Here is a 26,480-nt window from a genome sequence, read left to right on the forward strand (position 1 = left end):
AGAACTGAGAGTCATGTACCATTATTTTTAGGCAGAAAATCTTCCAAATGAAGGGTGGGATAAAACATGCACTGAACCCATATTTTTGAAGGGTAGAGAAATTCCTATTAGTCCTTTCTGGGCAATTCTGACACATAATGTTTGATAAGTGCACCTTTGTTCTACATGGCAGGTAACCAGCTTAGTGTTAATTGATACTAGACAGGCCTTGAGTTTTTTTGATTAAAAAAATAACTGATCACAACAAAGTATAATTGCAAAACTCTCTGGACAGTCAGTTACTATGCAAGCTTTCCCTTGAAAGAGGAGAAACTTATTTGGTGATGCTTTTCAAGGAACTCAGACCGGCAGTCAAAAATTATTATTGGATCACACTGCTCCTGGATGACAGTTGGCAGCAGGAAGAAGAAACCAAAAGAAATCTTTTTCAATTGTGAATGTCTGACAGCAAGACAGAGCCCAGACTTCTCTAGACTAACCCAGAGATATGGCTCTGTAATTCAAATGAAATCTGAATTGAATATTTAATTCAAAGAAAAGTAGTAGCTTCAAAAAAATCCAAAACAAAACAAGCAACCAAACAAAAACCCCCCAACAACATAAACCAACATGGAAAACCATTTATTTCATCTCTATTGTCTCCATGAAGAGCAGACCAATACAGATGAAGTGGGAAAATGAATAAGAGCAGCTGAAAAAATAGAGCTAGAAAATACAATTCTCTCTGTATTTCCAAAAGTGACAAATGTGGTGGAGTGATGCTCCATTTCCTCCCAAGGCTCTCCATCCTCAGCTCCAGGACTGACATAGAAAACTATCAAGCCCCTCCCTCCCACAAGCCCCATGCTACCTCCTACCAGGGTATCTTCCCAACAACCACAGACTATCCAGGCCTATGGTAGCAGCCAAGAAAAACAGCTCTGAAATTCTTTCTTCAGTGTCATCCACTTTGCATTCCTGAACACTGAGTACAAAATCCTGACTGTGGTTTTCAGTCTTGGCAAGGCTCAGTGCTGATGCAACAACGCCAACTCATGGGCACTCACCTGGCAGTGCCTCAACTTAAATGCCAGCCTTATTTTGGGAAAGAAATCTTGAGAAACAGCAGGCACATCTTTCTGTGCAAACCTGCTTCCTCCAGAGCCCCATTACAGGGTCCACTTAGCTGCAGTCCCTGGGCAGGGGGAACCCCCAAAGCCAGAACTAGAGGGCTAGCATACCCAGCCAGTCCCTGCAAACTAATTGGATTAATCATCCTTCTAGGAAAATGGGAAGCAGATGCTACCTTCAGACTTCATGACAATTGAATGATAGAGTAGTTGGCATAGGAAGGAAACTTTGTAAAGAGGAATAAAACAATTATTCTAAGTCTCCCTCAATGTTGCAGTGAAATTAGTTACTGCTGTAAGTCCAGGGTAAGGAAAGCTGAAAAAATTTCAGGCAGCAGTTCCTGGGCAGATAGAACTGCAAGCATGAGCTTTCCAGCACTTGCTGAAAAGTAGGACAGGAGCTGTCATAAAAAAGAACTGTGTCAACAGTTCAGGAATCTCTCAGGAAAGTAAATGCTTCTGCTGTCGGCAGCATACCTGCCTTGCTGCTCTGACCCGAATTGCTCTCTGAAGGCATAAGCCCTCTTGATAAGGCCTTGTGCAGGTTGGAGAGCTGTACTGATTTACAAAAGCTGTTTAAAGACAGAGCTAAGTTGGTGCTATTGACATTGGGGCACCTGTTTTGTGCCCGGTGACTCCACCAGTTCAATTAGACCTGTTTTTAAACAAATTTAAGCAAAGCGAGGATAAGCTCTGCAGAAGAGATGATCTAGTAATTGTGCACATCTCTGTGGCAATAAAATATGCCTATGGAATTATGGCCTGGTCAGCCTTGTAAGCTGGGATGCAGGAAAGCACTAGAAATTTTATTTATTTTTATTGGTCTCAAATTGCCAAAAATTTTATCCCAAGCATCACAAAACAGAAAACTTTTCTTAAAGCATACCTATCGTCACCCTTTCATATCCCTTTCTCCCCTTACCTAGCACACAACTTTCCTATAAAAATATTTTTAAAATATTTTCACCAGCAGTTTCAGCCTTCCCATTTAAGAGCTGTCAGTATTATTCCTTATCCATTCATCCCCAACAGATGAACATCACTGTGACATAAGAAGCCCAGAAATAGGCTACCATCTATGTTTTCGGTTATAGCATGCTCTTAAATAGTCTACACTGAACAGAGGAAAAGTTAACCAGGAGTTATCAGCTGCTGGCCAGGCTGTAGTGTTCAGCTACCTCTGCCATAACAGTCTAGGGGTGCTGTAGCATGTCAGGCAGGGCTAACATGCTACACCTCAAGAAAACTCTGAAATATGGTGTGGGGCAGATGGTGGGTGACTCAGGTCTCAAGAGCAGGCTCAGAGCTGTGTTCAACTAATGGTTATGAGGAGAGAGAGCTCAGTCACAGCAGCTACATGTCTTTCCTTCCAGATGTAGGTGAGCTGGTAGTATGGCAATAGAAGAAACATTTACTAATCATTTATCAGATAAACAGTTAGGCTGTGCTGGCTTTTGGAGTGGTAAGGGCTGAGGCAAGTAATGTCCAAGCTGAGTCATTTAATTATAGTGACCTATCCTAAAGTGCCTCAAGCTTTTGGCTCAACTTCAACATAAACAAATACAAAATAGACCAAAAGAGCTGGACTGCTGAGGCTAATACTACCCTTTAGGAACAAGCAATGTCAATAAAAAGCCGGAGACCAAGTTGGAAAGGGTCTTTTCCCCTCTACCTCATAGCACCACCAACTTCTCATGGGTAGGGAGTTCTGGCTAAAGCTGTTAGTTTGTTGTTGCTTTGTAATCCCTGTTCTGCCTCCAGCCATTAGAGTGGTAGGAAAAGTCCTTAGTCTTCATCAGCTACAGGAATCGCCTCTGTTGTTTTCACACAAGAGCTTGGGAGGTGCAGTTCCATCAGAACGAAATGAATGAAATATCATTCATTCATTGTGGAGCAGTTGTTCAGTTCATTTCTCCCCAGTGTATCTTTTGCTCCATAAAACCCAAACAATCAGAAAAATAACAGAAGCCCTGATATGTGGATTTTAGCAGAACAGGAATAGGAGAGCCAGGGAATGAAGTCCTGCACACCTAGACCTCTTTCTCACCTGCTTCTCATACTAGCAGCCAGATCTGCACGCACACACGTAAGAAATAACATTAGTGTTCCTTATTGCTTTGTAACAGCTCAGAGTCACTGTGGTGGCTCTGGGAGGCATCATGAGGTCTGCGCAGAGGTCACTCAGTTGTGAGCGCAAGTAGCACCATGACTATAATGCCTGTACACAGGAGCAGAATTTGCTGCACGGAGTTCCTGGGAAAGAAACAGTAAAATTAGGAGGAGCCATAGACCAATCCCCATAGGCAGCAGCAGAGAGACTCTCAAATAATTTGTTGTTTGCCCTTTGCCCTTTCAAATCTATCACATGGAGAACACAACAGCTGTATGAAGTCACTAACACAGCTGAGAAGACTCCTTCCCAGCACCCCAAGCAAAGATGTTGTCTATAAACTGACATGTACTTGTTCCACTCAGCTGCAAGGCCCAAGTCCAGGTTTCAAAATCAACTTAAGTTGATTCAGTCTTGTAGCTTCAGGTATATATTCCTGTCCTCTCACTCACAAGGGAACCAACGCTTCTGCAGCATGTTCACAGGCACTTTAGGGATCTCATCCAGCTAACAACCATAGTTACGAAAAGGAAAAAAACAAAAGCAAGATGATGAATTTGGCCATTCTTTTAGCACTATCTCAGGTTTATGCTGGATTGAAGTGACTGTATACCTCCCACCCCTGCATACTCTGGCAACAACCTCTGCCAGCACAAGAGGTTAACCAACCCAGAAGCAAACTCCCAAATTAGTCATTAACATTTCTCCACCAGAAGTTCCTGCCTCCTCAGGAGGAGTGGAGCTGTTTTTTTGAGGAATGTTTCAGTCAAAATTAACTAGGTGAGCCAAGGCATCTTATTTAAACCACTTAAGCTGCCTGTCTCATTACAACTGAAATAGAAGGGAACATTCAGGGGCAGCTCTGCCAGCAGATCTGAGAGGGCCTTTACCGTGGTACAGCTGGATTTAGAGCTGCTACAGCTTTAATTAGACTGCAAGAAACTAGAATAATACACAGGGGGAGGCCAAATATACTGGAATATATACACCAGTGCAGAAGAGAGATGACTGAGCTGGGATACAATGACAGACTACGAAATGTTGAATGATAAAGAGAAGAAAACTATTATTTTCTACTGACACAGCACCACGGTGACATCTAATAAAAAAAAAAATCAATAAGCAAGAGCGTAAGAACCAAATAATAAGTATCACTTAACATAGTGCAGTAAAGCCATGCAAACTTTTTGCCAAAGGGAGATTGCAGAAGTCTGAACTAATGGATAAGGTCAAAAAGGAATGAGAGAAGCATGGGAAGGATAGATTCACATGTGGTTGCAGACATACACACCTCTATGGGGCCCTGGTTCAGACAGTCACTAAACCAGTACATGCCAGAAGCTGAAAAGACAGACGGGGCAGCAGCTGTCCTAACTGGACATATTTCTGAGGAACTTGCTCTAGCTGGTCATGCTACATACTGTGCTAGCACAATATTTTGGGACTGACCCAGTTAAAGGTTCTTGTGTTTTAGAGGGTCTTTGTAGTACCATAACCACAATAGTCCCATAGCACAGCAGTCTATTTTGTTTCCAGCCTTGCCCGTGGGATTTGAAAAGCCAGCATTCACATGCTTCCAGAACAGGCACAGGGGAGGGTTATATCCCTGCTCCCTGACAGCAAGAATTGCTGCAGCAGAACGGGAGGGAGCACTTACCAAGGATTCTTTTCCTCCAGGAGATCAGGCACAACATTTACCAGGGCAATATACAGAAATCCTCCAGAAGTGAAAGGGAGGATCCAGGCTACTGTTTCACCTGCACAAATACAGGAAGCTTTTGTTATTACTGAGACAGAGCCATGGGAGACAACACTGAAGGAAAAGAAGATACACACGTGGGGATGACAAGCACCTCCTTTCCCCACTCCAGAGGTCGCAGGGAGCCTTACCTGCTCCTTTTGGTGACTGAGCACATATTGCAAAGCAGGCTCCTAAAATTCCCCCCAGAGCTGTGGAAAGCTGCATTTTGGCTGCACTCCAGCGGTCAAAGCCAGCCCGAAGTAAGATTGCAAAGTCTCCAACCTAAGAAAACCAAGAGTTGACAGTTAATAAATAAGAATATTAAATTCTCAGTCACAAAGGCTGTTGCTTTCGCAGCAAGACCAGTGCTTCAAGACTGCTTCTGCTTTTCCATGTTGTCAGTCTCCCAGAGGAAGCAGCTTTCAAAAGGACAAGAAAATATTACCCAGACCCAGGCCTCCTCTTAGTAGGTGAAGCACCTTGTAATCCCCTTCACAATGGCAGGATCTAAAGCCCTCTCACCTCATGTGGGATTTCGTGCAGGAGAATGGCCACTGTGGTTAGGAACCCAACCTGCAGCAGAGAGAAGGTGATTAGGAAACAATCAGAGTATTCTTGGATTCATTCAAGGTCCCATACAGGGGACCCATGCACCATCAGGTCCCATACACTTACAGGGATCAAGCTGTAACAGCAGATCCTACACAAGTTCAGAGTTGACTGGGAGTTTATCATTCTCACAGTCATGGTCCTCCAGCTCAGGGCACTGGGAACCCGATAGCCCATCATCAGTGTTGAAAACCAAAGCAAAAAAAGCATTAAACATCTCTTCCTTGTCTATGTCCCTGTCTCTGAGGTGACCATCCTCATCATGTAAGGGGTCAATGCTATTTCTGGCCTGGCTTTTGAGTAGATGAGCTAATCCTTCCCCTAGTGCCAGTCCAAATGACTAACGTGTCCCAGGCTTGAAGAAGCTCTGCATCAGAGGATCAGGATAAGAGTTGGTTTTTACTGTAGTCTGCATTTTCTCAGAAAATGCCATAAAGTAGGAGGGAACTCCTTACATCTTTGGATGTTCTGCATGTTGCATCACACTTGAAACAAGGCCTCTCCAGTTCAGTACACAGCTGGGCACAGAAACCTTACCTTTCTGCTAACCAGAAAGCTGGCTGCTACTGCCAGGCCGTGTGTGAAGTTATCAATGGTGTTGGCCAGTAGATTGAGGTATCCACTAATCTGCAAAGAGAAGGAAGAGCCCCAGATAAAGGAAGAGATGTAAGAAGATAAAAGAAAGCACATGGCTTAGACGTAGGCTATGCAGTCACAATCAGGTGGGAAACATCAGAACATGGCACTTCTACTGAAGGTCTTAAACTGTCAGTGCCTGAGTACAAATTAAATGTAATTTTTGGTTTTAGAGTAAACTAAGTTTTAGGGTAGGCAAGTATTGTCCGAGATTACAATAGTTACCTTGTGCAAATGACAAAGAGCTCTAGATACAGAAAAAGAGAAAGGAAAAAGAAGAAAGCCAAAAATGCAAGAATATATTTAATTCTAAATTGAATCAATTTAGGTAACACTGACTACTTTACACAGGTAACTGGCTTCAAATATGGTCTGATCTTGTTTTCATGCCATGTACTTTAATATCCAACTGTTAAATATCTCCTACTCAAAAGCTGGCAAGAACAATGCAACAGAAAAATGCTGCTGAAACTGCTTTTTATAACAAAATAAATCTTCAAACATTGTACCAAAAAAGCTTGTGCTTGTGGGTTTGCTTTCCCTTACCAAAGAATAACAAGAGTGATGACAGTCACCAAAAAGCCACCTACTAGAAAGTTGGATAGCATGTATATGTATTTGCATATAAACATATTTCTTAAAATTATAAGCATAAAGCAGCTTCCTTTCTCACAAGTCCATCTCCATGTTAGACTTCTCCATCATTCTAACTACGGTCACCTCAAGACATATTCTAAGTATTTGATTTAAAGTGATTTATGAGGGTACCACCCCAGCTCTTTAGCTCACATGTTTTTGGGTTTTTTTCCATCATATTTGACTTAAACTACTGTGTGTGGGTCCTGAGATACCACAGTTCACTATATGGCACAGCAGTTTAAATTATTATCAAATCAGGTGCTAGCCAATATACCAGGCTGTCCCTGGACTGCAAGCACTCCGAATATAGGGTAGTATCCAGTGAGTGGAGAGACTATCTAGAAACTGTGAGGCATTAACCTGTTACTTCACCATAGCATCAGAAGCCAAAGTTCAGCTGGAAAAGCACAAGTGGGGATGGATTTAATTAGCTCTTTTTGGTCTTCTGCTCTTCCCTGTTTTTATCAACTCTGCTTGGTGCATCTCTTCTTCCTGTCATCTATATACCACGGCTCAGGTGGGGCTTTCTGTCAAATTTCTCTCTCCAGAGCACCACCTTTCTGCAGGGCACTTTTACTTCACAATCTTGGGCCTTTATAGGCTCTAAATTTTTAAAAGTGCATTGATGATTAAATATGACAATAAGGGATTAAGCAAAGCCTAGCTAAGCTCAGTTTTAAGTAATAATATAAGTAGCATCTCCACAATGGATGCAAAAGAAGTCCCTGTAGGCTTTTGTAAAAAAAAGAAACACAAATAGATGCATGAAGGCAGACCCAAGAATGCAGCAGTTTTACTTCTCATTCTTCATACTCTGAGTCCTAGACAGTCAAATATGACTATCTAAAATTCTCCTTTTTGTGTTGGTTTTTTATGTGACTGCATTTTCCCCACAGGATAATAATAATTATTCACAGAAGTTTTACACAAAAATGCTTTCCCATACCACCATATAGGGAAAAAATAGACTTCATGATTAAAACATTATGACTTTTTCTTGTCAGTGGCTTGGGCAAAAGCTGTCACTGAAAGAAGCAAAGCCTTGGAGTGCTCAGAAATAAATTGGGTTGATTTGACAGTTATGAGTCTCTGACATTTACATTCTGTGAATCCCTAATAGGATGTTCTTGTTGCTCATAAAGAGCATAGCCAGATGAAGTGTTTATGTTCATGCTTCAGGATTAATGTCACTGTGTAATAAAACATACTTCCTTAAATCAGCAAGGACCCCATGTGCCACAGGGAAAAAGAAAGCATAAGCAAGGCAAAAGTACTCTACAGCGTTTTTACTTGTTGAGGATATAAAGGCTGCAATGCAGGACAGAACTGATCTATGTTTGTGTGCAAAGGAAACTTCCCACCTGCAGTTTTCAAGACAGGACAAATTATAGCAGCAGCTAAAAAGCAGAAGTTCTAACATATGTGCAGACAATGGTCAACTGTTTACAGCTTACTAACCATTAAGCCCTGATGGGTGACTTTGTTTAAATAGTACCTTTCCTTTTTTGTTTGCTGAAAAAATGGGGGGTTTTGAGTGAATAGTAGAACCAAAGAAGTCTGTCTTGCTATGGATTTCACTCTTTTCTTTGCAAGCACCTACTTTGTTCACTTCCAGCATCACTGTTTCCCTGCATACCCCTTCACCACCCTGCACTGCATGACAGCCACCTCCCCACCAGGTAAGGGCAGTGAGACTTACCCGGTGAGCTGCCAACCAGGTGGACCTGTCAAGCAGCACACAGCAGCTAAGTTCTGACAGTGTTTTATAATAAGGCATTAGTTTGCATTCCTCCTCTACTGCCATGCTGATTTTTATGGAACTTGCAGAAATTGGATCACCTTCAAGACTTCTATCCTCTCTTGAACTCAAGAAAAATTAATTATGGGTTCAAAAGTTATTGAAAATGAAGGGCAGAACAGATGGACAGACAGATGGAATGACTGCTTATGTTGTTGCCTAAGGAAACAGGCTAACAACGCAGGAGTATCTTGGTAGTTTTGGTAATTTCCACCCTACCAGGAAATCTATTATTCAGATCATATGCTCAAAATGTAGAAAGTTAAAACTGCACGCATTAAGTCATTAGCTTCTATTTCATGCATATCGACAACAGTCTGTAAGAGAGAACAGATGTGTTAGGATTTTAAAGCTAGAAGGGCTCTCCATGGTTGTCTAAACCTTCTACATAACACAGCTGAAAGAATCTCATCAATTTCTGCACAAAGTCCATTGTTTGTTAAGCTATAACGTACTTCATAGAGAGCATCTTAAATCACAGCTTAAAGCCCACAAGTGACAAAGAATCTGCTATCTCTAAGGTAAGTTGGTCCATTGGCTAGTTACCCTCAGTTACAGAGTTGTCTCTAACTTCTAGTCTGTTACTGTTTGCTATAGCCTTAACTATGCAAATTTAGTCATGTCTCTTACATGGGTATTTGTATACTTTAAGTTATCCTTGATCTGTCATGATGACAGAGCTAACCTAAAGGAAACCACTTATCATGTACTGCAAACTTAAAATATTTATTTCATCTCTTTCCTGACCCCTTTACAAATTATTAGTAACATTTTGGATATTTGGAATAACACTACTGGAAAAAGTCAGATAGCTGTTTCATTATTGCTGTACAGAAAGAGGGACCGTTCCCTGTTCTCTTACATACTATTTCCAACTCACCCATCCTCCTGGCTGTAGCATCATAAGGGAAGAATGTGTTCAAACAATTTCCTACTGTAATTCTCATACCTTTTTCCACTGAGTTGACTTTCTAGAAACTATCCCTATCTTGTAAATATGATCTGTGTTCTTTCTCTGATCTATTCCTTAATATTTGCATGTATCAAAACCTGTTAAAAATGCAGCACTTTTGGTGAAGTTACTCAGTTTAGCTGCTATCACTGACTTCATGCAGTCACAATGTGCCATTTATGTAATATAGTAGTACCTGCAAATGTGAAGACATACTGTTCTTATAAATAATCACTTAAAAAAAACATATCCCACCAGTGAACAGATTTGAGGGGGGCTGCCTTAATCCAGTCTCTATTGATAATATAACTGATTTTTAATATAACTAATATTAGCAAAGTTGATTTCATGCAGTATTAGTTTTATTAGAATGTGGGAGAAAGTTATATTTTATATATGTTTGTCATTACCTTTATCAAACAATTTTATCACTGAATAAAAGGCAGGAGAAAATGTCTGGCAGATAAGAATTTATCTTCCATAAGATCATACTAATTAGCATTAATTAGATCATTATTTTTTATATTAGGAGCATGTCTTGAGCAATCATATCCTCTATTGGTGTTTCATTTCTACTTGAAATCAGTGGTAGACTAACCATCCTCTAAATTTGTAGTTCTTTATATAAACCTTTCTAAAATAAGGGCACAATGTTTCATAACCCAGTAATATTGATTTCTTCACTATCACCTCTAGAAACATCAGTGTGGCACCTTGCAGTTTGTGTAGTGTTCTGTAAAAATTACACAAATGTGACAGATATCAAAAGTACTCAAGTGACCTCAGCGTAACTTTCATGTTGTGTAGGAAGAGCTATTAAGTTACAGCAAAATAGATTTAAAATAGAAAGATAAAAGAGCCTCTGACTGACCACCCATCCAGGTTTGGGCTAGTTCATGCAACCACACTTCCTATTCATAGTTACTCTCATACAATCTTCCACATTTTTATGGGCTTGCAATCTCAAATTGTAGGTCCTCCTTCACCAAAGCGGTTGTTTACTCTCTCACTTGTAATGTGCACCCAGACAAGGCTTTCCACAGTACAAAGATAGTAACATTAAACTGAAAGCAAAGCCAATGTAAAGGTTATCCACTTCCCAATGATACAGTACTCCTTTCCTCCTCCACCTCCAATCCTATGAGCTTGCTGATCTCCCTTATTCCAGCACTGCAGGCTGCCTGTCTACATGCCAAGCTGATTCAAGAAGTTAAGATAGGAGAGAAATAGACCTGGGGGTGGGAGGTGGGTGTGTGGGTGCAGAAAAAATCCTGTTTAGCTCCCTGAATAGGCTCACTGTGGGGTTAGATGAGACCAGTGCAAAGGAAGTGATGGGAAATACAGTTTTGGAGGCAGAAGTGGACAAGAAGTCCTTTTTGGCAGCAGATAAACTGATAATCTGAGAAACTGAACTTCTAAGTTCTATAGTGGATAGCTTCAACACACTTCCAAAAGGTGTCAAAACACTTCCAAAAGGTGCCAAAACACTTCCAAAAGGTGCCTTAAAAGGAAAAGTGCAGCTCACAATTGGTACAATGCAGGCACTAGAGAACAGAGAAATCATGGCACAAAAAAGTAAGCAAATAAAGATATATTGACTAGAAAATATAAAGAAACAAAACGTGGAATTCTATATTTTCGTATCAGAATTCAGAGAAACACACATCATCAGACTTATGCCTTCATAATATTGACTTTGCCTCTTCTGCATAAGCTACAGTGTAGATTTTCTCCAAGTCTGCTGTTTCCTCCCTGCTGTGACCAGGACAGACATTTTGATAGAGCAAAATCAAGCACAACTCAAACATCGAGTTTTCCACTCAGGCACAGTTCTTGCCACAGACAATTCCTGACTAAGATGTGAAGGTGAGTTTATGGGTTTCTTACCTTGATTCTGTTGTTTCTTGTACAAGACTGGAGAGAGGAGCCATTACACTGAGCTCGTGCTTTTTGGGATTGGTCTGCCACCTTTGGCAGGGAACAGCCACTTCCATTGGAAATCTTTCCGGTTGGTGCTTTGGAATCACAGTCCTAAATTAGGGGAAAAAACCCTGTCACTCACTTTTTTTCAGTGATGAATGAGCATGAATCAGGATCAGAAATCCAGTCTTCACCCTTAATCCCTTTGTCCTTACAATGTAAATCAACAGCTTTGGCACCCCAGTTTAATAACAACTGCTAGAAATAAGACAGATTCACAGAGCATTGTGACATCTGCACTGTAAGACAAGAGCAAAGACCTCCTAGTCTTCAAGACTAGTAGAAAGAGAGAGGAATTGGAGTCATGCCCCCTTGGCATGAGCCAGGTTCCACTAGAAGGACAAGGGACTGAGCCTGCCAATCCTGCTAGCAGCTGCTGCCCGCAGAAATATAACTAAACTCGACAGGAAATGGGGGGAAAAGTCTTGTTCTCCCCAGTCCATCACAATAACTAAGCCTACAGAATTATTCTATAGCTGGGATCATTATCTTCCAAACAACAAGATATTTATTTAAGACTTCAGCCTCTCTCTAAATGAGAAGATGAAGTTCCTTTCAGGCTTTGAAGTCTCAACGATGAGTTAAAGTTAACATCTAATTGCCCTTATGTAGTGCCTGACCTGCAGTTTCACCTCTCAAAAGTCATGGCACAGCAAGGACTGAACAGTCTCTAGGAGCTGCAACTAGGAGTTGTCCTGATGTCTGAAGACTAGCTCCTCTCCTCTATCTTAGAATTACCTTCTGGTACCTCTGTCTATATTCCCCCTTTGCAGCTGGGTGACTTCTCTGAACTTAGTGTTACCTGGCCACCCATAAACCTCTTCTACCACACAAAGTTACCCAAACATCTGGTCCAGGCCATAACCAAGGAGAAACACCTTCAAGAAGGCTGGTCTTTGTCCTGACTGAGGACCCAGAAAGGGAATGAGTCGCGATGGGGTCAGTGGAACATGCATCAGCAAGCTGTCATCCCTCAAAGGTAACTTGAGCAAAAGTCTCATTTGCAGAGTGCTCCAGCTCCCAGTCCCCATAAAAGAGCACCTCTCTTTTACACATACCACATAAAGAACAAAAGTCAAAACCACAAAACAAAAACCTGAAGATGAAACCTTCTAAGAGACCAGTGTCAAAGAAGTGACAAAAAGTTCCCAAAGAGCAATGACAAGGTACTCACAGCTCCAGGATCATTTGTTGAGCCTGTCAGATAAGGCGGATGAGGTGTTTAGTACAGAGCTGCAAATATAAGAGCCTTCCCTCCCCTCAGGCTGCTAACTTACCACACCAGGGTAGTCCTTCTCTTCTTTCTCTAGGAAGATCTTCTCTAGCACCAGGAAGGTCAGGAAACCAGTGATGACCCAGAGACCCAGAAGCTTCTGCTGCTGAAAGCTTTGCTCTTCTCCTGAAGGACAAGAGAGAATCTTCATGTCTCTGTTAAGTACACAGTTTTTCACACATGTGAACCCACCACACCCCTTACAGCATAACCAGCAGTTCCAAGTCAAAACAAGAAATGACTATGGAAAGACTCCCTCCAAGGTAAGAGGAGCAAACACATCTCAAAGCAGATTAGTAAAACTTGCTCATTCTTGATCTAACAGATATCCTCATCTCAGGTCACTCAGAGTGAGAGCTATCACCCCGTTTTCTTCAATAGCACAACCCAAAATATTTCCTGACAACACTGTGAATTTCCCTGAGGTCCAGAGGCAAGTGAAGATTACATCAACAAAAATCCAGCAGCTATATCTACTGAGCAGCAAGCTCTGACATGAAATCTGCTGTTAGTGGAGCTACAGACTCACCTTCCCCTTTCTGCCACACCTAGGTAAGTTATTAAGCCCAAAGCTATAAACTTCCTTTTCAATTAGAGCCAAGCCTGTGAGATAATAATCCATTCAATCTGGCTGCAGAAATGGAGATTGCATTGCAATGGAAAAACAGAATGACTCTGTAACAAGGTTTACACGGGTCAAGGAAACCTTTATGCTTCAGGACAGTCTGGCAGAAGCAAGCAAACTAGAGTATGAAGACAGAGTAATTTGGGAACCACTGTAGAAAGGGGTAAAAAACGGAGAGCTGGTTCTGCCTATGGTGCTAGAGCTGTGAGAAAGAAGACTAAAGGCCCAGCAGATTTGAAATCCTAGGACATAGGCGCAAGAGAGTCTGGGAAACCCAGGGCATGTTCTTTCCTCTCTCATGTTTTCAGCAGGGAAATGATTTCTTGGTTTCTCAACAGGTGGGATGCAGCAACACTTGCCTTCTATGCTATCAGTTTTCTGAAGCAGAGACACAACCATTACAGGTTTCAACAACCCTGGCTATCTGAGGGATGAAGGAGTTACATTGATATCACAAATTCTATACCAACTCAGACAGTGTTTCATTTCCTGGCGAACACGGGTTTCTGTGACCTGTATTTCCTTTCCCTTTCCCCCATGCCTCACCCTCCATTCTTAATTATGGCTCTATGGACAATTTTCCATGATTTCTCCTTGAGCAAAGATTGAGAGGGCAACACATATGAGCTCCCATAAATCCAAGTACCCAACAGAGAGGCCCCAGTTAGTGCCAAGAAAAAGGCTCTAGGATTAACATTGTTATAGGGACAGATTTATAAAAAAGATGCACCTGATCCCCAACTGAGATGGTGCACAAGTTCATATACCAGACCACATACACATTCATAACCTCTCATCAGGTTAAAGAAGCATTCCCTTTCCTTACAGAAAGGACAAAGGAAAATCAACAGAGACTTACAGGAATCCAAGGAAAGACAGGAGAATTTGATAGACGAGAAAACCAATGCAAGTTACTAAACATAAAGTACTCTAATCTCAAAGTCTCTGGAGGACTGCAGAGTACAAAGTATTACATGTGTGTTTATTGTTCTTACATCCTTCCCTAGGCATGTGCTTTTATATATTGTTTGAAAGAGAATACCAGCTTAGACCAGTTTTTGGGCTGACCCAAAAACTGGCTGGTCTTGTGCTTTCAAGACGGAACAGACTCAAAAAATGTAGCAGTAGGCATAGCATGGGCTGCTTCCAGGCATATAAGGCTTTCATACCTGTTGTTGCAGTGCATGTGTAGGCCCAGGCTTCAGGAAGAAGGTGCAAAAACACATTCCCCAGTAGTCCACCAATTGCAAAACTCAACAACTGCTTCATACGGTGTGATCCAGCTAAAGAAAAAAAAAGAAAAAAAGGAAAAAACCAAACAGACAAACAAACAAAAAAACCCCACACTAATCACAACTCATCCAGGAGCCAAAACATCTCCAGCTGAGATTTCGCCCAGAGAAACCTAAATTGGAAGCATCCACAAAGCAAGCTTTCAAAGGAGAGAGTACAAAACAAATGGAGTGCAAGAAAAAGCTCTTGCACCACTTGGCTGGGACAGTAGTGTGTGGGAGGGACCTGGACCAAGCAGGGTGAAAAACAATACCCTTTGTACAAGCTCCATCCAGGGCTTATATTTGTCCTATCAGATTCTCAGGTGTGGACTACAACACCAAAAACAGACTTTCCATTTTAGAGAACAGTATTTCTGTGACAAAGTCCTTTTCATTACTGTGCTGTTCAGTCACATCCCAGAACTTTTGGCTTCAGAAAGGCCAATGCAGGTAGCAGGTTTACCTTCTGACTGCAAAGCAGCTCCTGTCTCAAATGGGATCACCAGCAAGGGGAAAACCCCACTCAGCCCCACCATGAATGAACCGATGAGGGAACAGATCCAAGTATCCAGCCGCTCACTGCTGAAAAGGTTTCCCCAGGACTCTGCCTCCTTCTCACACAGCGAACCAGAACTAGCAGCAACATGACTCTTCGGGACCTGTTGAGCTCCACAGGCCACAATCATAAACAAGGAGAGTGTCCCATCAAGCAGAAGTTTTTGTTTTGTCATTGCTAAGTGGTCTCAGCCAGGCTGGCCAATCTCTGAAAAGAGAAGGGAGAGCAGTTCTGAGAGTGTGCTCATCTCTCCCTCCCATCATCCCAGAAGAAAGGCTGTGGCCACACCATCCCCCCCTTTCAGTGTCTTAGCACAGGTATGTATACCCATATACATCTGGACATCTGAAACTCTTCCTGATTTCAACACAGCACTAAAGGACAGAGAGGCTGTTTATCATTGGTGTATGAAACTGCATATGAGACATCTTGTAAAAGCATCTTCCTTCAGGTGGGCTGGACAAGGACTCCAAGTACCCTCATCCTTGCCCTTCAGTGTCCCAAGGCTTCAGAAAAAGGTATTGACCAGAGATGCTACACAGATAAATCTTTTTTTTGCCATGCAACAGCATCCATGTAACAAACTAAGATGCAAGACAGGCAACATAACAGAAGTCTGTAAACTCATGAGTGGTGTAAAGACGGTGAACACAGATAGACCATTCACTGTCTCGTCAGACACAAGTACTGACAGCCACCATATGAAGTCAATGAGGGTCAACTTCAAAACAAATATGACCCTTCATCAGCAAATAACTTGTGTGATAGTACTCCTCCAAAAATGATGAAAAATTTTACACGGGTTCATCAAAAGACAGGGAAAGTACTAGAAAGATAAATCTATTGATTGTTAATAGTTAAACAGCTCACATTAGAGTCACGAAATTCCCTTATGAGAAAGGAGCTGGAGACTGGAAAGATACTTTAAAAATATCACATATACTTTATCCTTTCCAAGAAGGATACCGGGTTAGATGGTCTCTTAGTCAAAATCAGCACAGCTGTTACTAAGAGCTCTGCAGTCACAAGAAAACTGTAGAGAAGAGAGCATGTTAGAAGAGGAAAATAAAGATAATTACACTCTCATTGGCAAACAGGAAAGGGAAGCAAATGATGTAAAGGCTGAAGTACAAATCTTCCTTCAGTCTCCAGAAGAAAAAGTGAGATGTGACAAGAAAAAATTAATTTGGAAATGGGAGAAAATAGCACGCTAGAAAAAAATAGCTTAACAAATGTTCACAAAACAGCTCTTGATTGAGAGGGAATAACAGCATTCACCTGAAAGCATGTAAAGAACAGTTAAAGTAATCTCTGAAGCATTAGGACCATCTTTGAAAATTTACAGGAATATGGGAAGGCCACAAGAAGGCTGGAGAAGCATCATGCCTCACCTACCTTTTTAAAAGGAAAAAAAAAAGGTGGGAGAAGACTTAAGAAGTTACAGACCAATAACTTCAATCCTCTGAAGGATTCTTGATCAAATTAAATGATCAGTTTGTAGTTACTTATAAGATAAGAAAGTGATAAAGATACCAAAGTATTAAGTAACAGCCAGACAGAAAGGGACCTGAAATTGTCAAGACAAAATTCAGGATGTTGGAGCCAATCCAAGGGCTCACTGCAGATGCCCCTTTTCTCCACCCCTTCATGAAGCATCACCTCCCCATGCGCACACCGGACTCCGTGAGTGAGCAGCGTCAGAACAAACTAGCAGGGAAAACTATTTTTTTAAAGACTCAGCCCTTTGCCAGTTTCAGTCTCTGGACGAAAACACTGCAGGAGGAAGGCACAGCTGCAGTGAGCAATCAAAAAGAAAATTAAGGGACAGGGTTCCATTGCTCCTGGGAAGGAGAACATCAGTCTCCAAGCACAGTGACCATGGATATCAGGAGTGGGGATGCAAGCAGGAATCAATAAAGACACTGTCTTGGTTTGGCGAGCTGTGCAAGAACCACCAAAACTTTTTGTGTAACCTCTCTTTTTTTTTTTAAACAACAAAAAATAAAATCCCTCAACACAGCAAGTTCAAACCAGCCCAGGATTTTATGGTGTCTTATTGCAGTGTTTTGATCTGGCTGCTAAGGGCAGGGCAGGGGCGGGCACGAGGCTGGTGTGGAATGAAATAGAAGTGACAATACAGTAAGTCCAATGCGCCACAAAGGAAAAGCATACATTGATTGAGAAATTAATTCTAAGCCAGTGGGTTTATGTTGCTACAAAGTAGGTAAATGTCATCCTGGGACAAATAGTAGTGACACTGTAGGTCTCACACAGGTGAGACATTAGCCAAAAGACTGCACCCAGCCCCACGTATTCTTCTTCATAAAATATATGCAAAAATCTGAGACATTGCAGTGGAAAGAAACAAAAATTAGAGTGTAGAGAGCATGACTTGGAAAAAACAACTGAAGGACCTGGGTGTGTTTAGTCATAGAAAGATAACACTGAAGGGAACAGAACAGCCTGTATACATTAAAAGTCACAAGAAAGGGGGAAAGTGCTGAACTCTTCTTCCACATCAGTTCATACAGTAAACAAGATTCAGCCTGAATATGAAAAAACAAATTTACATAGTGCCAAAGTGGTGATATACTGAAACAGGTTGTCTATGATGCAGAATGTCTAGCATTGGTTGTTGGTTTTATTTTATTTTATTTTGAGCAAAAGAAACACCTGATGCAGATGCTATTTTATTGCAAAGATCAGATCCCTTCTCTGAAGTCCCTTCAGCCCTACACCTGTAATTTGATATAAGATGGAGAGATCCTTGCTCTGCTGACAGGGCCCTATGAAAAGGGGCAGATTTTCAGCTGTAAATCACTATTGGCACAACCACTTCAGAACAACAGGAATGGGGGGTTGGCAGCAAGGGACATTTTCATCTCTCATAGCACTCCATGCACCAACTCAACTCAGACACTGAAGTGAACAGGAACTAAGCTGAAGCTTGGAGAGCTAGTAACAACTGCAAGGACAGCCTAATGGGCCAGAGATGCTGCCCTCTGCCCAGCTCCACCACATTATACTCCTGGGACCCTGGCTCCCCTCGTTGTGATTCAGGTTCCCCCCTACAGTTATGGAAACAGACACACAAAACTATGGTAAAATTATGCCACAGAATCCCCCAAATTTTTCCTTGAAAACAAAACAAAACCAAAAAAAGACAGGAAGTTCTTAAAATGTTTGCTGTCCCCTAACTGAACAGAGTTTCTTCTGTCCAAAGTACCAATACAGGTTAAAGCCATCAGCCACAGGGGCATCCGTGCAGGTAGGTGATGGGCCTCTTCAAGCAGATTCCACCAGCCACAGTCTTCTCTCTGCTTACTAGCTGCTGCAAAAAAACTGCAGTTTACAGAATTTCCTCCTTTAAAACAGGCACACGGGCACCCCTTCTAACCTGGGAGCAGGCCTGACAGACCTCCTCGTCCTTTTTGACAGGATCAGACGAGGAAAATGACTGAAAACTTTGTGAGGAACACAGCAAAAATAAATCAGGATTTATACAACCATACATATGCCTATGAAGAGGCAATAAATACACAAAAAAACCGCAACCGCTCTCTGCAGTTTGGCAATGATGGGAAGCAGGACAAGTCTCTTCTGCAACTTTGTTGTCACAGCTTTTGAGAACCAATCTCGAAAAGTAATCACTGCAATTGATCCGACAGGTTGATTTCTTGCACCTCATTCTCCACACTCATATGTGCCCCAAAGGACACCACTTTGACTAAGTGATCAAAATCCTGGAGAGAGGCAGTAGCACACAGGACAAAGAGCATGTCCAGGACTCTGAAAAAGGTCTGCATACTTGGCTTCATGTCCCTCTTCCAGAACAAAAAGGGATCAGGTTCCTCCAAAAAGGTATGGTGTTGAACAATAAATGGGCATAAAAGGGTACAAAACTGATTCCTCTAACTCACATTTGTGTCAGCCAACTTTCTGTGGCCAACAGGTCTTTATTCTCCTGTTACTGAGGGAAAACCAGCACATTTCTTTACACCTGTGCTGCCTGACCACCAAGACCTCCTGACTCATGAACAACTCCATATCTCATTCAATAAATTCCTGATGTTTATACAACATCAACGAGAAATTCAGTGTATCACCCAAGACACACCTAAACTGATTTTTGTGCCCAGCTAATTATTTAGAGCATATTGCTTTTTCCTAACACATCATAACCACTCCCTCAAAAAAAAAAAAAAAGGCACTTTTATCTCTATAGCCCCTTTGCTTCTCTGCCTCATCAGTAAAGTCTTTAAATTTAAACTGGTTGCTCCTAAGACAAATATTTAAGGTGATAAAGAGGCACAGTGAAGATGTAGTCCTAGGAGAAAAAACACTCAGGAGGAAAATAATACACTGCCACTACAGTTGCAGAAAGTCTCTACCTACTCCTAATTTTAAACAACGGCATTTGTTTCTGGAACTCAGCTAGAGAACATCTGAGAATATCTTGAGAAATTTCTAGAGAAAACACCTGCAGGTTTTCTCAGAGACATCTGTGGTCACTATAAGGCAGAGGCATAACCAGGTACAGAGAGATGTTTATCAAGAAGGCTGTATCACATATTTAAGAACGTGCATGAGAGAGAAATAGGCAGTACATTGTTTATTTATCAGCTTTGACAATTGCTCCATTTGGCATCACAGCTCCCAGCTGTGCTAGATCACAACCTGGTCACCATCACCACTGGCAGCACTCTCCAGAGCATGTGTCTGAGCATTCAGGAATCAGGCCTGCTCACCTCCTTCTGAAATGGTCTCAGGACTGGAATAACCACGAGGTTTTCCCAGTTCAGGAAGAACAAACAAATGATAATTTGTCATTTACACACTCCTGAGCAGGGGCAGAAGGAGGTTGCACACCAAGCCAGGAGACCCATGAGGCTCCCTGGGCCTCACCCTACTTCATTGAGCACCTCTGTAGTTAGCAGTGGCTGAGAACACACAGACAAAACCTAAAACGCCAAGACAAAAACCTACTGGAAAAGAGAAAATAAAATACTGACACGATGACTATTCCGGCAGGAACCCACCTACTACTCTCCTAGACACACTGCCTTCTCAGACCACACAGCTTCATCTCTGCCTCAGCACAATTGCTCATTGCCACACATTTTAGATGTTGTTGAGGTGGAAGAAATGAGAAAGAAAAGGCTTTTTTACAAGCATTTTCTCTGGAAACTGGTTGCCTGGCCTTACAGTTGCAACAGAGTACTGCATGGAATGGAAAAAAAGTTAATTTTCCAGGGAGGAAGCATAATTTTCAGCCAAAAAATTCTCCATGAGCCACCTCCCTGCATCGGCCCAGGGGAGAGCTCGCTCGAGGAATACGTCCTGGAGGCCCTTACCTCAGCAGAGGCACAAAAGGCCTCCAGTACTCCCTGAGCACTCCTTTCTCTCTGAGTCACTGCTCATCTTTAGGGAATGCACTGCTCTGGTGGGACCCCTCCCCTTTGCCCCATCCCTCTCACAAAAAACCTCTTTGCACAGAGACTCGCATTTCTGCAAATGACAGCGTTTCACAGCTAAATACGGGGATGCACAGAATTAAGAACAATAGGTGTATCGCAGATGGGAACAGATTACAGACGCCGGGCAAACCTAAGAGCTGGCAAGGAAGGCAGTTAAAATCGAGTGAACTCTACCGGAGTTTGGGAGACAGCGGCTCCTTCCCCGTCCTGCATCCTTTCATCTCCACGATGGAAAGAGGAAAATTTGCGGACCAGATAATGGCGTTCACTCCCCTCCGGGCTAGGTGGAATCTCTCTCCTCCCAGCCCCACTCTCCGTGGCAGCCCGAGGCAGAGGCCAGGCACGCCGACCCCTCCCGCCCCGTCCCCCGGTGCCGCAGCCCTCGCCCGGGCCAGGCTCCGGCACTGCTCTCGCCGAGACTACTGCGGCGGGCCCGCTCGTGTCGTTGCGTCTCACATCGCGGCGGATGGGACAGACAGCGCGGGTTTTCCATTTGAGGAACGCTGAGCGATGCAAAGTGAGACATACTTGCCGCGGGGGCAATTAGTAATTAACCCTGCTCACGCACCTCACTGGAGCAGCACATTAGTTGCCCCCCGCCGGGGTCCCTGTGTCACCGTGGCCGCGCAGACCTGGCCCTCCCAGCTCCGCGCGTCCCGCGGGGCACCCCCTGCCCGAGACCCTCTCGCGACATCGTCTGCCGGAGGACCGACTTCCAAAACTTTCTCGGCTGCCTCGAGCCCCGGGCACGCCCGCAAAGGCGGGCTGGACCGGGGGGATGCCGGCCCCGGGAGCCCGTGGGCAGCTGGGGCCCTGGGGCGGGTGGCGCGCAGCCCACGGTCCCGCCGGGCCGGTACACGGCTGCCGGAACCAGCGGCCCGGCCGGGCGCTCCCCGCCACGTCTTCTCAAACTTGTCTCGCGCTCGGCCGGGCCGGGCCCCGCCAGAGCCGAGCTCGGCTCCGCTGCGGACAGCGCTGCCGCCGCCGCTCACCCCGTCCCGTCCCGTCCCGTCCCGCCCCGTCCCGCCGCCGCCGGCCCCGCTCTCCCCGTCCCGCCGCGGCTGAGCCGCGCTGCCGTGCCCGCCTCCCGCCTTCCCCCCTCGTCCCACAACAGCGGAGCGGGGGCGGCCCGGCGACCCCTCTCCCCGGCCGCGCCGCCCTGGGGCCGCCACCCGCCCTTACCGTGCACCGCCACCGCCGCCGTGCCACGGGCCGCCGCTGCCATCCAGCCGCGGCTCAGCGCGGGCCTGCCCCGCCCGGCGGCCCCTCGGCTCCGCCTCCCCCGGCCGGCCACGTCGGTCCCGGCCTCCCCGGCACCAGCGCCGCCGCCCCGCCGGGACCCGCCACCGCCGCGCTCGCGCTTCCGGCTGCCCCCCGGCGGGGCGGGAGCGGGGATCCCGGGGGCACGGCCACCCGGCGGAAACTGAGTCCTTGGAAATACAGCGAGGTGTCCGCACACATCCCCAGCGCGGGCTGCTGGGGCAGAAACACGCGCGCTGTGCGAGACCTGCGCTTCTGGAACGTGCTGGCCGAGAGATGTTTGCTTTATTTTTTAATCTCTCTAAGTGGATTAATAATTCTTTGGGTTACAGATGTGTAGAGACAAGCACAGTGGAAACCGGTTTTTGAGTAGAATTTCTGGAAGTTGTTAGAACAGAAAAAAGAATGGCAGCCTCCTCTAGGGCTGAGCCTAGAAATGCTTTTAAAAGATACAATGACTTTTAAATATACTTGCCTCGTCCTCGCAGGTTCGTTACAACCTTCGTGATGATACCTATGTAACCCCAGAGCTCCGTAGCATTGCGTCCTGACTATTTAGTGGTGGAGAACACCCACGGTTCTTACAGAGATTTGCAGAGACTGCATGTGCTTAGGAAACTAGGTCGGATGAGAATAAAGATTGACTTTTGTACAAGCCAAGCTAGTTTGGATCTATATTGTTTCCAGTATAGACACTTTCCAAAATGTACTGATGTACCTTTTAGTTGCATCTCTTACCATCTTCCCTGAGAGATAGAACTTGTTTCTTGCTCCAGTTTTTGAAATGAATTCCATTCCCCAAGGAGGCAGTGCTGATGCCGATGCTTCTTTCTACGATCTCATGACATCATACCTAGTTCCATTACATCATACCAGCGTCGTGCCCTGGAGCAGGAGTTAGGAGTTAAGTCAGCCACAGTCACCTGCAATGGCTTTCTGCATTCACGTAGTGGCAGCACAGTCCTACAGGCTATGCTCTGCAAATGCAGTTAAAGATAAGGTGTATTTTTCTCACATGCAAGGAGAATGTCTGTATAGGAAGCTCAATTTCGAAAGCAAATTTTTAAAGAAAAAGTGTTTCGCATTTTGTTCTCAAATTGTACAATCTGTAGTTCTTCTGTTCCACAGCTGCCTTCCTACTGTCTGAATAACTATCATCAGCCTTCCTGAGCCTTGCTCCAGTAACACAGTTCCCTGTGCCGATGGATCATAGCTGTGACTATCACAGTTACAACAGGCATCTCCTCAGGTAAACCAAACCACGCTGAGAACTTCAACTATTGCAATCAATACTGGTACCATGGTTTCAGAGAAATGAGTGGGAGTTTGCTTTTGACTTCAGCAATGTAGGAATTCACTCCAAGACTTTCAGTTTTTTTGACAACCTACCATAAGTCAGCACAGGAAGAATTCTGGTTGAAATGTTCACTCAGGAGCTCATGTCATCAGGTGTCAGCTGCTAGTACACTGTACATCAAATAGAGCTTTTACATGGTTGGTGGCTGTGTATCGAATTTTCAGTGATAGTCTAGAGATCAGTATGGAAAAATCAGAGTCCAACAGGCTTGGTCCAAAATTTGGTATTTTGTCACAACTGGAACAGGGATCTGGAATGTTCTCCTCCCTCCTGCAAGCCACAGAACCACTTCAACATGATTTATGTGAAAATTACATTTATGTTTCTGTATTCTTTACTGAATTGTTTCCTCGGGGGGGGGGGGAGCAAAACCAGATCACTTCTAAATGCAGACTAACAAAACCAGACACCAGTTCTTTTTAACTTGTAACTGATTTTCTTGCCTCCCCAATGTCTTTACTTGGATGTCTCCAACGCTTACTCTTGTTTTCAACCTTTGTGGTTTCTTGTGTCATTCTTTCAGAAACGGGGAAAGGCAGGCAGTTTCCAGGAAAAAAAATAAATTATTTATTGGTATCCATGAAGACAGAGACGTGGGGTACACCTCATGCATGGCCCCCGAATGCTGACACGTTATGCATCCATAAAAGCCAAGAGATATTGAAATATTTCCCATGGAGCATGGCAAATATCTTTGTCAATTAATTTGGTTACTGGAAAATTGTAACTCAAAAGTATTAGTCAACTATTTTGATTTTATTAGATTATCAGATTTTATTGTTATTATCTTTAAAGTCCTACTTTGATCGATAAAGGAGTATACTATTGTCTGGGTCACCCATCTAAAAAATTCGTCTAGAGTATTCCAGTTGAAAAAAAAAATTGAATAAATGTAAAAGGAAACCCGGAAAATCAGTTATTCTCACTCTGCCGCTTGGTTCTTGACGCGACAGGAGCGGTAGCTCTCAGGCTCGGGATCATCCATCCTGCTGCCGCCGGAGCTGCAGTTGTGCGGAGACACCGCAGGGCGGCACTGCCCGCCCGCCGAACGGCGCCGCCGGGACCAGCGGGGATCGCGCTGAGCGTCTTCCAGCGGGAAAGCAGGGAATTCCACAGGCCTCGGGGCAAGGAAGTTATACATCTAGTAGGTTAGATATGATCTTTCGCACAGCGACTGGACACAAGTAACTAAACCCAAGCATGGCACTACGTGAGTGGCCTTGATAAGGCACTTGAACAACGCGGGCAGTTAATGGCACCTGACAGCTACAGCCGGGCGATGGCTTGTTGTACCTGTCCCTGGTGCGCCCAGTCGGGTTTGTGGAAGGAGGCTGGTGCGGCTGTACCGCTGGTGGTCTCTCCCCATGAAGACGAGGCGTTGTGCTGGCAGGACACAAACAACCCGAGCCCCGGGATAGTGCTAAATCTTCCCCCAGTCACTCCAGTGCCGTGGGAGGCTTTCCTTTAGCCAGGCACAGCCTCAGTGGGATTTAGACCTCGAGTGCCTCAGAAAGCTTGGCAAACATCTGCTCTGGTTGAAGGAGGGGGGCTCTGCGGAGGAGCCCGGCTCTCTTGCCACCGCGGGGGGGTGGTCTTCCCTAGGAAGATATTTTGGCATCTGAATTTCCACCACAAAACTTGCTAATAAAGGGATCAGAGTGCCTTAGTAAATTCATGCTTCCTCACACCTAATAGTGCTCTCTGTACTCTGTCCCCGGGATCATACTCTTTCTTATTTTATAGTCAGAAGCTTGCTTTTGAAAGAGTGTGGGACAGGAACAGTGCCCTTAAAGCAAGCTAACTGCAAAGAGAAGGTGCCAGAGCCTCAGCAAAATCTCTGGAGAGGTCACATCAAAACATTTCTAGAGGGCCGAGTGTAAGATTAGATGTTAAGCACTGACAGATAGGGCATAGGCAAGCAGAGAAACAGGGGCAGACCATGAATGTGGACAGGGCAGAAAGATTTTTAAAAATTCTTCCCAGTTAAGTTAGTTAGGCATTGGAAGAGATGTCCAAGGTTTCTGTGGTATCTCTTGGAGAGTTCAGCTGGCCTTGACCTTGAGCAACCTGATCTATTTGTGAAGCTTTGAGCAGGAGACTGGACAAACTGACCTCCCAGACGTCCTTTCCAACATAATGTTTTCTATGATCCCCTGGTTGAGAAAAAAAAAACAGTATCAAGGGGTAAGTAGTAAATCAGAGAGAGGGCCCTCTAAGTGTGTGAAAGGAGCTGTGAGGCCACAGCAGTAGGCATTTTTGCCCATTGTTTGGTGGGCAACAAAGGCAGTAACACTATTGCCTGGAAGTCCTGCTCTGACTCATCCCAGGAGACATTTCTGCAAGGCACAGCAGAAAAGGAGAAGTGACTGCTGAGCCCTGAAGCAGGGGGGAGGAGGGGAGCTGGCCCCATGGAAGCTCAGAACAGGGAATTTTAGTCTTACTCATCATATTATTTTTATATTTGGGTTTTCAGATGTAAACCTCAGTATTTCTGTCAGCATGTTAACTCTGTGTGCACCTCAAGTTTGTCCACTAGCTGCAGTGACTCCCTTCTGCCTTACTCCGTGCACAGACACACAACTTCCAGCTGGGAGCTCAGTTTGACTAGCACTTTACCAGTGTTTGTAAGCAATAAATGAACCACCTGGCCAGTGATGTTTAATCTGGGCAGAATTCAGTGTCACGCTGGAGAAAGAAGAAAAAAGGCGGGCTTGGTCTGAGAAAGATATAGCCAGAGAGCAGGTTAGGGCAGATGAGTCAAATGTGGCAGATGAGCCATAGAGGATTTGCAGAAGTTGGAAATGAGATTCATGCTGAAAAGGTGATCTACCTAGTCTTAACAAATGTAAGCAAGAAATGGAAGGGAAACCTAAATGATCATGAAAAACAAATAGTGTTGGAAGGGCTAGCAGAATCTAAACCTCTAGCAGAAGACCAGCACGAATTCTTGACTGAGGTTTCAGACTTTAATAGTGAGGCCACAATAGTACCCTGCCAAGCTAGGTGTCAGTATGTGTTGTGTGTGATACACGATGGTCTTTATCTTATATCTAAATGTAGTTAGTTCTGGGTTCTGACCATGAA

At 44.1% G+C, this 26,480-nt stretch overlaps 1 protein-coding gene across 2 annotated transcripts; it reads right to left on the reverse strand.

The window, feature by feature from the left end:
• Positions 1–602: 602 nt before the first annotated feature.
• On the reverse strand, positions 603–22,017 carry SLC39A13 (solute carrier family 39 member 13). Of its 2 annotated transcripts, none has more exons than XM_027704899.1 (10): positions 21,962–22,017; positions 15,210–15,509; positions 14,642–14,755; positions 12,852–12,973; positions 11,482–11,625; positions 6,107–6,196; positions 5,483–5,533; positions 5,110–5,242; positions 4,877–4,976; positions 603–3,362 (listed from the first exon to the last, which is right to left on the reverse strand). In XM_027704899.1, exons 2-10 carry the CDS (start codon positions 15,475–15,477, stop codon positions 3,287–3,289), a joined length of 1,098 nt encoding a protein of 365 aa, XP_027560700.1. In that variant the 5' UTR covers positions 15,478–15,509; positions 21,962–22,017; the 3' UTR covers positions 603–3,286. The 2 variants fall into 2 exon arrangements, with proteins under 2 accessions (XP_027560700.1, XP_027560691.1); XM_027704890.1 differs by lacking the exon at positions 21,962–22,017 and adding an exon at positions 16,698–16,807.
• Between the last annotated feature and the right edge of the window lie 4,463 nt (positions 22,018–26,480).

The sequence above is a fragment of the Neopelma chrysocephalum genome, unplaced genomic scaffold (genome assembly GCF_003984885.1).
Source record: "Neopelma chrysocephalum unplaced genomic scaffold, ASM398488v2 Primary Assembly neopelma1_24, whole genome shotgun sequence".
Classification (NCBI taxonomy): Eukaryota; Metazoa; Chordata; class Aves; order Passeriformes; family Pipridae; genus Neopelma; species Neopelma chrysocephalum.